Source organism: Lepus europaeus, chromosome 3 (assembly GCF_033115175.1).
Source record: "Lepus europaeus isolate LE1 chromosome 3, mLepTim1.pri, whole genome shotgun sequence".
NCBI lineage: Eukaryota > Metazoa > Chordata > Mammalia > Lagomorpha > Leporidae > Lepus > Lepus europaeus.
The window spans coordinates 30,249,235-30,262,475 of record NC_084829.1 but is presented as its reverse complement, the minus strand read 5'-3'; the positions used below and the strand labels follow the sequence as shown (position 1 = coordinate 30,262,475).

Here is a 13,241-nt window from a genome sequence, read left to right as displayed (position 1 = left end):
TGCTAGAGGTGGGCAGAAAGGACCAACTGCAGAAGAAAGGCTGAGCACCTGGAGGATGGAGCGGGGGAGGCACAGCCCTTGGAGATGGCTCCATCTGCCCTGCCTGACTGCAATCTAGCTGTTCCTAGCACTGCTGGAGCTTTGCAGTTTTTTTTTTTTTTTTAATAATTTGAATTTAGGACAACGCTCTGTACTGCTATAAATGCTGCATGGCCTAAATTATCCTCCCCGCCCTTTAAACTAAGCAAATTGCAATTAGTTTTTTTTTAAATTTTTTGGTGAATCTGACAAATTTGAACTTCCCCTTAATGATAACTGGAAAATATCTTTGGAAATATCACACTTCTAGGGGTAAAATCTCCAATTTGTTTATTTTTATTTTTGCTTGCCCATATTAGGAAGCCCCATTAACTACTTGAAGGCCCCTTTAGTTTTATGATTCTATAGCTGTTTTGTGCAGCTTATAATTTGCGTTACAAGAGACCTCACAACATTTCTCAGCTACCCCTATCTTTTCCCCCTCCCATTTTCCTTTGCTGCAAGACAGACAGACAAACTGAAAGAATAAACAGTTAAAAACAGAGCCCACAGCCGAGGTGATAAACCTCAGCCTGTCCCAGCCTCTGGACGGACCATTCACTCCATCTTCTCATCTCGTTTCTGGTTCTTCCCTGAAGGCTCTAGCCTAGGAACATTCTGCCTGCCCCTGCTGAGGGCAGTTAGACCTCATGTCCTCAGCCAAAGACTCCTGTCTGTGGGCTGCCTTGTCCACCGCCCCTCGCCTATCCCATCTGCATTCCTTAGTCCTCCTTCTTTTCTCTTTTCCCCTCTCTTGTTCCATGCAGGAGGGAACCCTCCAGCGGACCAGACCCTGGTCATCACGACATTCCGCTTCTTGTCACAGAAACTCTTCATCTCCGTCTCAGTTCTCTCCAGCCTGGGCATTGTCCTAGCTGTTGTCTGTCTCTCCTTTAACATCTACAATTCCCATGTCCGGTAAGTTTCTCTTCTGCCATTATCCCCTCCAAGATAATGATCCTGTTCCTTAAAGGGGACAGGAATGAAATGTGCGTAGCTCCTAAGGCCATGGTTCACAGGTTTTCATTGTGACTTAACTGAGAATGAAAGTAGGGGTCCAGATAGGGCCCCCACCCCACCCTTTTCCAAAGCAGCTGACTGGAAAAAACAGCCGACCAACCTTTGGGACCAGATGACAGTCCTGGTTCTGTATAAATCAGGTGTATTCTGGTGGAAGCCCTCTGCAGCTGTAACTCCAGCCTAAGACCCAGGCTCTGTTGGCTGCTTCAAGCCTTTCTTCCTTTAATTCCATGACCTTGGAGCTGGGGTCACGCAGTTGTGTGATATTTGGAGAGCTGAGCCTTTCCAGAGAATAGGGAGTAATTCTGTTCTCTCTCCCTCTCCCACTTTCTCCGCCTCTGCCCTAGTTATATCCAGAACTCACAGCCCAACCTGAACAATCTGACTGCCGTGGGCTGTTCGCTGGCATTAGCTGCTGTCTTCCCCCTTGGGCTGGATGGTTACCACATCCATAGAAACCAGTTCCCCTTCGTCTGCCAGGTGAGGAGGTTGTGGTCAGACACCTCACAGAACGTGGTGCTCCCACGCCTCTCAGGAGCACCTTCCATGGTTTCTGGTTCCCTGCCTTGACTTTCACTGGCTCTCGCCCTCATTCCTTCCTCGTAGCATCAGTCCTCTGATCTCTGTCTGGCTCCGTCCCTTCTCTCTGAGTCTTTTCTGTTATGCGCCTCATTGCCGGTTCCAAGGTTGCCATGGCATGCTTTGCAGAGAGGGGGAGTACTGAAGACAAAGAAAGGGGGTCTGCACAAAGAGCCCTTGAACAAAGGTGCCTTGTCTGGTGTGGGGGCTGAGAACCTGAACGTGGACTTCCCGTGGGAGCCTTAGTTGGGGTTTGATAGGATGATCTAAACAGAGAACAGAGAGACTTGGGGGAAGGGGCCACTGTCACACAGGAAAGAGGGCATCTGGGATTCACTGGTTCATGGGAGGTTCTAGGGCTGTGGGGACAGGCTGGCTTTAACAGTGATATATGAGCCGTTCTCCATTATGCTAGAAGGAAACACCTGCTCTCTTTCCTGATTCTGCCCATCTTTACTCTCTCTTTCCTCTGCCCCCGTTCCTGTCCTGATCATGCAGCTATGCAAATGGCATTTGAACACACATGCACACACAGTCTACCAGGTGTTCTCTGTCTGGCTGTCTGAGTAGAGCAGAGAAGCAGTCACACACAGTCCAGTGGTTGGGTTGACTGCACATCAAAGGACGTGTGGGATTTGGCCTGCTGGAGAATATAGAGGAGGGTTACTCCAGGAGCAGGGAGCATTGTGTGATGAGCAGACACAAGAGTAGATCAGAGGAAAGTGAATAGGTCAGCATGGCTGGACATGAGGTAGGTGATGTGCTGGGAGGGTGGACAGGTGGCTGGGATCATGTTGTGAAGGGTCTTGTATCCCATCTGGAGGTGTTCAGCTTGTAACCTGTAGGCACCGAGGGCTGGGCAGAGGTGTTTGGCCACTAAAAGCAGGAGGATTTTTAGCAAGATCACTGTGGTGGCAAAGTAGGAGGTGGATGGGAGGAGTTGTTTAAGTGGGGGGGACCATCCTCCGTCCTTACCCTCCCCATGTGTGTTACCCCCTGGCTGCATCCTGCCTGCTTTGTCATCTGCTGCCTGCCCACGCTCGCTCCCACAGCCCTTCCACTCCTAGCTGAAGGCCCACTTTCTGCCCTGCCCTGTTCTGCCTATGTCCTCTGTCCTTTTCTAGGCCCGCCTCTGGCTCCTTGGCCTGGGCTTCAGTCTGGGCTACGGCTCCATGTTCACCAAGATCTGGTGGGTGCACACAGTCTTCACGAAGAAGGAGGAAAAGAAGGAATGGAGGAAGGTGAGCTGCTCCCCAACTCAGCTCCCAGTGTCTTGGCTCCTGGAGCTCTCAGGGCTGCCCCCTGCTGATGTGCCTGCACTGTGTGTGTTTACTCAGACCCTGGAGCCCTGGAAACTGTACGCCACGGTGGGCCTGCTGGTGGGCATGGATGTCCTCACTCTTGCCATCTGGCAGATTGTGGATCCCTTGCACCGGACCATTGAGGTATGCTTGAGAGGCTGAGCAGTGCCAGCCATCAGGGCCCTGGGGGCTGAGTGTGGCCCGAGGAATGAAGTCGCCCTGTGAATCAGTGTTTTCCTGCCATCTGTCTATCGGCGGCTCTTCCTTTTGCTCCTAGAAGGGCCCCTCATAGGCCTCTGGAGTTTTTTGAAGACAGGGAGTGCTGGGGATCTGGGAAGGATGTGTAGAACTTCTAGGCATCTGGGAAAGTGGGGAACACGCTCTTGCCGAAGTGTTAAGGAGACTGTGTCCAGGCCTAGGTGGGGGGATTTGGCTTCGCTATTGAGGGTCTTGTAGGAAAGCTGCTGCGGGGTTGGGAGGGAGGAACGGAGTGGAGTTGGTGAGGGAGGCAACATCTGTCCTCTGGCCCCCATTTCTCCCTTAGACTTTCGCCAAAGAAGAACCGAAGGAAGACATTGATGTCTCTATTCTGCCACAGCTGGAGCACTGCAGCTCCAAGAAGATGAATACGTGGCTTGGTGTGTGGCTGCGGGAGAAAGGAGGGGAACGAGGCAGCAAGGGCCGAGGGCTGCAGGGCAGGGATCTTCAGGAGAGGAGTAGAGAACTCGTCAATGCAATTTCTGAATGTTCCCCTTTTTGTAATTGCACTCGTCTTTTCTGAAAATAGGGATAGCTGAACTTTTTCTATGAAGAGTTTAGGGTTCAAAGTAGGGATGAGAAAGGACTTGTGTTTAGCAGAGACCAGTGAGAAAGACCTATCTTTGGCCGGCTCCACAGAGTCAGGCAAAGGTTGTGGGGTCATGGGTTTAGGCTTCGTTTGCCCTTCTTAACATTGCTCTGATTGATGCCCATAAATGGCAACTTAACCTCAGTTTGGAAAGTCGCCGGCATACTTGGAGGATAAGGGGTGAGAACTTGTATGTTGCCCAGACTGGCCCATTCCCATCCGCTGATCACCATGATCTTCCTGGGCGAAACATGGCTCCTAATCCAGGAGGAAGCCATGGGGTCTGGGCCAATTGAATAGATGTAGGGGTCACCAGGAGGGGTGTCCTAAGTCAGAGGGGATGACTTTTTCCATTGTGGCACTATCAGAAGTGGCAGCAGTAGGTGAGGGGCAGAGAGAACAGGTGGTGGGTGGGGAGCATGAAGGTCCTTGTTGCTCAAGTGACTTTTTCTTGCTACCCTAGGCATTTTCTATGGGTACAAGGGGCTGCTGCTGCTGCTAGGAATCTTTCTGGCTTATGAGACCAAGAGTGTGTCCACTGAGAAGATCAATGACCACCGGGCCGTGGGCATGGCCATCTACAACGTGGCGGTGAGATCACCAGAAACCTACTATTGAGCTTGTGGGCTGACCACAGCAACAGCAGATATGGGGGACTAGGAAGCCCTGGATGCTAGACTTGAGATCAGTTGCGTGGAAGCATTAAAATTTTTGTCAGTGCTTCAGATTTGTAAAGTAATTTACAGGTTATAAAGCATACTACTTTACACACTGTGTCATAAATCTTAGAACTACCCAATAAAGTCTATGTTAGGGTCCCCACCTTGTAGGTGAGGAAACACAGAGGTGGTGGATCGCCCATCTGTGGCCCTCAGGCTGGACTCTGAATGGAGGTTTCTGCCAGGAGGTCTCCCCAGGCCCGAGTCTGGAGGACCTCGAGTATGTGTGTACAGATCCTAGGAGTCCCTGCCTTGAGGAGGGGCTGACAGCACTGGGAACTTGTCTGGGACAGTGTATCTGATTCTAGTGTTGAGAGTGATCCTAGTCTGTATCCTTTCTAATGGGAAAGTTCACCAGGAACCTGTCCTCACAGGCTGTCTCCAGTGGAAGGACCCTGGACTCTGAGTCTGCAAACCTGAGACTCCCTGTGTGTGCTGTGTCCCCTAGGTCCTGTGTCTCATCACTGCTCCTGTCACCATGATCCTTTCCAGCCAGCAGGATGCAGCCTTTGCCTTTGCCTCTCTCGCCATAGTTTTCTCCTCCTATATTACTCTGGTTGTGCTCTTTGTGCCCAAGGTAAGGTTCTGGCTTCTCTCCCACCCTCTCTAGTCCCATGTTCTTTCCATTCCTTCTTCCCAGGACTCTGTTCTCCCTGGTCTTCCTGCTCCTCCTGCCACTCCTTCAGGCTCAGCTTGTCTCTTGTTTTCATTCCTTCCAACTCCAATCCCACATCAACAAATCTCTGACCATCTCTGCTTGGCCAATCCGTGCCCAAACAGATGCGCAGGTTGATCACCCGAGGGGAATGGCAGTCTGAGGCACAGGACACCATGAAGACAGGGTCATCAACCAACAACAATGAGGAGGAGAAGTCCCGGCTGTTGGAGAAGGAGAACCGTGAACTGGAAAAGATCATTGCTGAGGTGTGTGAGTGATGGCAGGTGTGGGCACCAGGTTATCTGAAGCAGAGCCTGAGATACAGTCCAGGAGCTTGTGATTTATGGAGAGGGGGTGTATTAGTTTTCTGTCATTCAGCAAAATACCTAAGGCAGCCTCCCAGTAACCCAAAGACCTCTCTCACTAGGCCCCACCTAAAGCACTTTCTAATAACTCCACCCTGGGGACCTTAGAAGACAGCCAGACCATATCCAAACCATGGGAGATAATCTCAGGAGAAAACCTGAAAAGGAGTGAGTGAGTCAGGACGGGGGAGGGAAAAGGGTTGAGCAAGTTGTTGTCTCAGATAAGATCTGGTTTTGGCCTCATCAGGTGAAGGGGGCTCTGGTGAGGGAGCTGCACCATTGACTGCATCCCCTTGAGGCAATTGGGGGTGAAGGCTGTGTGCCATAGCAGCCAACACTCACAGAATCCAGAAGTCAGGTGTATCACTCAAGCAGGGCACTCTCACAGTGTCCACTGTGCTCCAGGCTTTAGTTAGGAGCCCGTGCAGTGCCAAAGAGGAGCGTATTCCAAGTGGTTTGGTGTCAGCCTCTGTGTGGTTTGTTGGAAACTTTGTGCACTGACTTTTCTCCCCTTCTCCATTTTTTCCTATTGTTTCTTCTTATTTCCTTGTTCTTTTTTCTCGTATGTGCCCTTTGTGTTCTTGACTTTCCTTGAGTCCTCATTTTAATTTCTTCTACCAGTTACCCTGTACCTTGCCCCATGTTTCTGTGCTGTTCCTTTCTTTCAGCCCCACCCCTTGTGACCTCCTTTTCTCTAACTCTGCTGACTCTTTTCTTCCTCCAGAAAGAGGAGCGAGTCTCTGAACTGCGCCATCAACTCCAGTCTCGGCAGCAGCTCCGCTCCCGGCGTCACCCCCCAACACCCCCAGACCCATCTGGGGGCCTTCCCAGGGGACCCCCTGAGCCCCCTGACCGGCTTAGCTGTGATGGGAGTAGAGTCCATTTGCTTTACAAGTGAGGGAGTGTCAGGGAGGACAAGCTAGAGGGGGAGGGAGAGGGAGAGGGGGAGTGGGCAGAGGACTGGGGAGGCAGCAGGGGAATCCCTATCCCCAGATGGGGAGAGCATGCCATTCATTCCCATCTCTTGTAAATACACATCCCTCTGTGAGTCCTGGGGTTATTTTGGTCTAGAATATTCTGGGAAGTAGACTTTTTTCCACCTTATCCATTCATATCATTCTGTCACTGCTTTATAGTTTGGTTTGTACCTTGCTTGAAGCTACTCACTCACCACTCCTCAGCATCCTCCCCATGTCCTTCTCTTCTCCTACATCAGGCCTCTGTCTGGTTACCAGGCAACCCCTGCAGCTCCCTCTGCCTTTGTACTCTGCTCCTATCCAGCAGGGGACTCCCCACAAGTGCCCTTTCCACCCCAGCAGGGGCCTCTCCATCTCTCTCATCATCATAGTCTCCTCCCATCCTATTGCCCTTCCATCCATTCCCTTTTGGTCCTCCCTGGATTTTCCTTCTTCGGAGGACTCATTCTTCTAGCCAGAGCTCACATGATCCTGTGCTCGATATGTGTTCATGCTGCCCAACACAAGTGCGTCCTTTCTTCTCCTGCTTGTGCCCACTGGACATGCTCATGTGCACATGTGCTTTTCCCACGCGCATCCCTTAATGCTGTCGTCACAAGTGCTTGCTCATACACCTTGCACTCATAGCTGTGTGTTCTCCTCTCATGGTTGTGGATGTGCTGCTGCGTGTTTGGGTAGGCATGTGCTATTCGTCTAGCATGTTGTCATGTCTTTCCTACTTGCACAATTCATGTTTATCCATGTATTTTTTTCCTGTGTGCCCCCAATGTACCATGTGTACTTTCTTCCCTTTGCACCTTAAGATCATTGTATTCTTCCAACAGAGCCACATATAGCTACCCTGCACATTGGTGTGCACTTTCCTAACTCTGTGTCTGGTAGGGCTGTCCATATACACCCTCTCCTCTTCGTACACTCTCAGTTTCTGCTCACTCTTCCCCTTCTCCTTTGTGCTCATAGACCACCCTCAGTCTACAGCTCACAGTCACCCTCTCCCAAGATTACTCCCTTTTGCTTTGTGCTTTTTTTGGGGGAATTAAGGGAAAAGAAGGGGGGCCAGGTTTGAGAAGCTGCTTCCAGTGGATAATTGGTGGAAATCCTGATCAAAGGAAGGCATCTCTTGACTGTTGGGATGGACAGATGGACTGATGGGGCGAGAGATGGCGTCCCTTTCACACTGTGGTGTCTCTTGGGGAAGGGTCTCCCCAGATCTCAATAAACCAGTGAACAGTGTGACTCAAGACCTCGCCCTCATTCCTGTGAACAGAGTGGGTTTAAGGCCAGGAGGGAGGCTATAAGTGGTCAAAATGAATGCAAAGACATTAAAGCAGAGGTGTGGGAAGAGAAATTTTGTTGATCCATTGAGCCTTAGCAGGGTGAAGCAGGACTTGAGTAAGGCTGAGATTAGTGAGTGGTGACACTCGTTTAAAAGGGCTCTGGAATCAGACTGCCAGAGTGTCAGATCCCACCACATACCAAACAAGTTCCTTAATCTCTGATGTCTGTGCTCTCATCTGATAAGATAGTATAGTAATGATAGCAGGAACACCAACCATACATTTCTCCGCCCAATAGATGCAAGGCTAGAATAATTACGCATTAAGGTGCCTAGGTCTATGTGTGGCCTGTGGTATATGCTGGGTAGATGTTAGCTCAGTCACTACTGTTTACTGAATTCTCTGAGTGTGGTGGGCATGTCAGGATGGCTGCTGACTTAGGATGGTTCAACTTAGGATTTTTCAACTTCATGATAATGCAAAAGCTGTGCACATTCAGTAGAAACTATACTTTGAATTTTCATCTTTCCCCAGGCCAGTGATGCTCTTGTGACACTGGGCAGCAGCCACCACAGCCCCCAGTCAGCCCCAGGGTCATGGGGTGGGGGGGAAACATGATACTGCACCATGTTGCTAAGCTAGGCTATTTAGTAGGTAGGTGTATTACATTTAATATGATAGGATGTGATCCTGTGGTAAGTGAAGGCACATCAGTACGGGGGCCTGACCATGTGGTGGAACAGACTTTGACTACTCTCTCAGAAAGCAAGGACACCAGAGTGACAACTGCTAGAAGGCAGTGGGTGAGACGGCTCCTGAGTGTTTCCAACTCTAAAAGTCTTTGTCTAGGGACTCTGAGGAATTCTTGGAATTTGCTATCACAATGAAGGTTTTGAATGGCTAAGTGAGAAACAGTTTTCCTGGGACTTATAATTAATTGCATCCTCCTTGAGATGTGCTTTTTTTAAACTCAACTTTTTTTTTAAAGATTATTTAAAAAGTGTATTTGAAAGAGTTTCAGAGAGAGGTAGAGACAGAGAGAGACGTCTTCCATCCACTGTTTTGCTCCTCAGATGGCCACAATGGCCAGAGTTGAGCCGACCCGAAACCAGAAGCCAGGAGTTTCTTCCGGGTCTCCCACGTGTGTGCAGGGGCCTGAGCACGTGGGCAGTTTTCTACTGCTTTCCCAGGTCATACCAGAGAGCTGGATTGGAAGAGGGGCAGCCAGGCCTAGTACTGGCGCCCATATGGGATGCTGGCGCTTCAGGCCAGGGTTTTAACCCACTGTGCCACAGCGCCAGTCCCTCAACTTTTCTATATTAGCATCGCTTTTTAAAAGTGATTTATTTATTTATTTACTTATTTTTTTTACAGGCAGAGTGGACAGTGAGAAAGAGAGAGAGACAAAGAGAAAGGTCTTCCTTTGCCGTTGGTTCACCCTCCAGTGGCTGCCACGGCCGGCGCACCGCGCTGATCTGAAGGCAGGAGCCAGGTGCTTCTCCTGGTCTCCCATGGGGTGCAGGGCCCAAGCACTTGGGCCATCCTCCACTGCACTCTCGGGGCGTGGCAGAAAGCTGGCCTGGAAGAGGGGCTACCGGGACAGAATCAGGTGCCCCGACCGGGACTAGAACCCGGTGTGCCGGCACCGCAAGGCGGAGGATTAGCCTGTTGAGCCATGGCGCCGGCCAAAAGTGATTCTTACATTTTTTTTGTAAGAGAGCTGCAAGGGTTAGATGGGCCCTCTCATTTCATTGTCCTGTTTAAGAACCCATTTCTGAAGTTATGCTAGAGCATGGATAGGTTAGATTTTAGAGTGGTACTTGAAAAACATTCCACTGTGATTGTCCACCTTGGGCCATTTGGATTTAATTTGGGTTTCCTTTCTTCCCTCGGGAGAGGAAGAAGCCTATGGAGTAGGTAAGCCTGCCGTGTGGAACATGAACATTTGGCTTCAGAAACAGCAGTAGGAGCTATATACCAGCCTTGGATAGAACCTGAGACACAAATTACTACCTCAAACTTGCATTGCACTTAGGTGGGGTGCAAATTATAAACCAGGTTCTACTGTGGCTGTGGTGAACAAGACCTCTTTGCTAGCAGGAGTGCAGGAACCAAGCCAAATGGTAAGGCTAGTGGAGGTATGGAGGGCTGTGGAGTGGATGTCTTGCCAGGCAGTGAGCTCACTGCACAGTAGTCCTGGGAAATTACTCCCTCATACCTTGAGGTCTGCCTCTGTGAGGGTGGCATTCACCCTCAGACTTCTTATCTTTCTGACTTGGAAGCACCCTGGATTGTAGACTGCCTGCTGGCCCTTGCTGTCCCCAGCTTTTCCATGACTTGGCCTCTGTCACCCTGCTTTAATACCTGTCACTTACAAATAGAATTTTGTGAGCACTTCGCTGCTGCGTGAATTTTGCTGTTTTCAATCTATCAACAAGTTACTCTTCTAGGCCCTTGGGCAGGGCACATTGTTGAGAGGAGAAGATGATCAGAAAGCATGTGGACAAACAAGATAAGGAGAGCCACCAGGTGTGTTGAAGGTGGATATCTCACAGGTCAGCTCTGCAGGGGAGTGGAGCTGTATGCTCAGGCTTTTGGCAAGGAGGCTGCAGTTAAGGGAGAGGGAGGATTGTGGTGTCACGGGTAATGAAGTGGAGCTGGTATTTAACTGCATGTAGTATTACCTGTTACTACACAACCTAGGCTTAAACAATAGTAATCACGTATTGTCTCATGGTTTCTGTGGTTCAGGAGTTCAGACAAAGTACATGGGGGAGATTTGTGTCTTGAAGATTTTCAAGGTATGGGCTGGAGTCACTCAGTGTTTTAATAGTGAGTGTTGGCCACCCACTGAGACTTGGAATCCCTGCATGTGGTCTTTCCAGGTGGCCTGGGATTGCTCCTGCTGTGGTGTCTGGGTTCCAAAGGTGAGTTCTGAAAGAGGGAGAGAGCCAATGAGGTATCTGTTTTCTGGCTAAGCCTTGGAAGTCACACAGCATTGTTTGTGCCATTACTACTCCATCAGTCTGGGTAGCTGCAAAGCTGTGCCTGATTCACAGACCCACCGCTTAGCAGGATGAACATAAGTCACATTGTAAAAAGAATATATGGGATGGGATTACTCTTGCAGGCTTCTTAGGAAAAAAAATGACCCATGACATCTGCCTTCTCCAAAGCATGTTTGCGCCATCTCACTTCACTAGTTCACACCCCACCCCCCATGGCATTTAGCCACCAGTCTGCCCTGTGATTCCTTTGTGATACCCAAGGGCCACCTGTGGTCCCACTCCCATCGCTTTCTGCCTGAAATGTTCAAGGTGGCCCTGCCAGCTGTGGTTCTTCCCACAGGACTTGATAATTTTCAGGGCAGGCAACTTTTTGCTTATTAGGCTTTTGCAGTACTTTTTTTTTTAAAGTTTTATTTATTTATTTATTTGAAAGATAGAGCAACAGAGACAGAGATCGGGACAGAGAAATTCCACCCACTGGTTTTGTAAGGCCTCCACAAAACACACCAAACACCAGGGTAAGGGAAAGAGCTTATTGGGGGAAACACGGCAGACTGGAAGGAAGGGGTGAAGAAGGAGAAAGAGAAGGAGAGCGTAACAGAGAGAGAGAGCGCGCGAGAGAGCGCCACGTGTTCAGGAGCAGGTCCTTTTAAAACTTTGCTGGGGGCGGGGGGGGGGGCAGGGAAGTAGGATCAGTGAATCCCATTAGGGGCCGGTGCCGTGGCTTAACAGGCTAATCCTCCACCATGAGGTGCTGGCACATCGGGTTCTAGTCCCGGTTGGGGCGCCGGATTCTATCCCGGTTGCCCCTCTTCCAGGCCAGCTCTCTGCTGTGGCCCAGGAGTGCAGTGGAGGATGGCCCAAGGGTTAGGCCCTGCACCCCATGGGAGACCAGGAGAAGCACCTGGCTCCTGGCTTCGGATCAGCGAGATGTGCCGGCCGCAGCGGCCATTGAAGGGTGAACCAACGGCAAAAAGGAAGACCTTTCTCTCTGTCTCTCTCTCACTATCCACTCTGCCTGTCAAAAAAAAAAAAAAAAAAAAAGAAAAGAAAAGAAAAAGAAAGAATCCCATTAGGATAAGGGTGGGGCTTGACTCCAGTGATTGGGTCATGTGACCACCTGGCTTCCAGCAATGGTGGCAGGGGCTAGAGCCTAGGATGGCGTCAGGATGTAGATCATGCCATAGATAAGACTGCACCATTTTACTAGCAGGTTCACTCCCCATATGCCTGGAAAAGCTGCAGGTCTTCCATGTGGGTGGCAGGGACCCAGGTACATTACCTGCTACCTTCCAGGGAACACATTAGCAGGAAGCTGGATGGGAAGCAGAGTGGGGACTCAAACCCAGGCACTCTGATACAGGAATACAGGCATCACAAGTGGTGTCTTTAATGCTGAGCCCAATGCCTGACCCTTATGGGCTTTTGAAACGGGGAATTGTGTTACATTGCCCATTTTGGCCCCTTAACCTAAGGGTGATCATGTCAAGTGAGAGCTTCCCCCATCACGGGTGACATTCAAAATATGTAGCAACCAGTATGATGTTCACTTATGCCAACGCCAGGGCAAGGAATGTGAGCCTCAGCACAGGTGGTGGCCATGATGGGTTGGGGTTGAGGCCTGTGTGGGCTGACACCACAGGGGCCTGTGGTGCAGCAAAGCCAGGAGGCAGACAGATGGGAAGTGACAGCTACACATCGTGCCCAGTATGCTCTTCAAGTGTGTGTGGAGAGGTGCAGGGTGGGGAGAGAAGTCTTTTTCATCTGCCTATCTTAGGTGCTACAGAAGAGGCTCTGTGAGTTAGACTGATCAAAGATTGATGGGACCGGCACTGTGGCTTGGTAGGTTAAACCTCCACCTGTGGCACCCGTTTCTTATATGGGCACCGGTTTGAGTCTGGGAAGCTCCACTTCTGATCCAGCTCCCTGCTAATGGCCTGGGAAAGCAGTGGAAGATGGCCCAAGTGCTTGGGTGCCTCTCACGTGGGAGACAGGGAAGAGCCTCCTGGCTTCAGATCAGCCCAGCTCCAGCTGTTGCAGCCATTTCAGAAGTGAACCAGCAGGTGGAAGAAGCTTCTCCCCCCACCACACCATGTAACTCTATCTCTCAAATAAATAAATAAACCTTTAAAAGAAAGACAGGCTGGCTCAGTAGGCTAATCCTCTGCCTGTGGCGCTGGCACCCCGGGTTGTAGTCCTGGTTGGGGCGCCAGATTCAGTCCCGGTTGCTCCTCTTCCAGTCCCGCTCTCTGCTGTGACCTGGGAGTGCAGTGGAGGATGGCCCAAGTGCTTGGGCCCTGCACCCACATGGGAGACCAGGAGAAGCACCTGGCTCCTGGCTTTGGATCAGCGTGGTGCGCCGGCTGCAGCGGCCATTGAGGGGTGAACCAACAGAAAAGGAAGACCTTTCTC

The 13,241-nt window shown here is 50.5% G+C and overlaps 1 protein-coding gene across 8 annotated transcripts in view; it reads left to right on the top strand.

The window, feature by feature from the left end:
- GABBR1 (gamma-aminobutyric acid type B receptor subunit 1) overlaps positions 1 to 13,241 on the top strand; it is a 42,856-nt gene that overhangs the window by 27,916 nt on the left and 1,699 nt on the right. For 2 of the 8 annotated variants that reach the window (XM_062185469.1, XM_062185454.1), the window contains 10 exons: positions 846 to 996; positions 1,446 to 1,578; positions 2,802 to 2,918; positions 3,015 to 3,122; positions 3,523 to 3,616; positions 4,289 to 4,416; positions 4,993 to 5,121; positions 5,325 to 5,468; positions 10,707 to 10,748; positions 11,263 to 11,347. In XM_062185469.1, the coding sequence (XP_062041453.1) occupies positions 846 to 996; positions 1,446 to 1,578; positions 2,802 to 2,918; positions 3,015 to 3,122; positions 3,523 to 3,616; positions 4,289 to 4,416; positions 4,993 to 5,121; positions 5,325 to 5,468; positions 10,707 to 10,748; positions 11,263 to 11,347 (1,131 nt within the window). Of the gene's footprint in view, positions 1 to 845; positions 997 to 1,445; positions 1,579 to 2,801; positions 2,919 to 3,014; positions 3,123 to 3,522; positions 3,617 to 4,288; positions 4,417 to 4,992; positions 5,122 to 5,324; positions 5,469 to 6,291; positions 6,499 to 10,706; positions 10,749 to 11,262; positions 11,348 to 13,241 lie in introns of those variants that run through there. The other 6 variants (XM_062185458.1, XM_062185462.1, XM_062185472.1 and 3 more) reach the window with 3 other exon arrangements.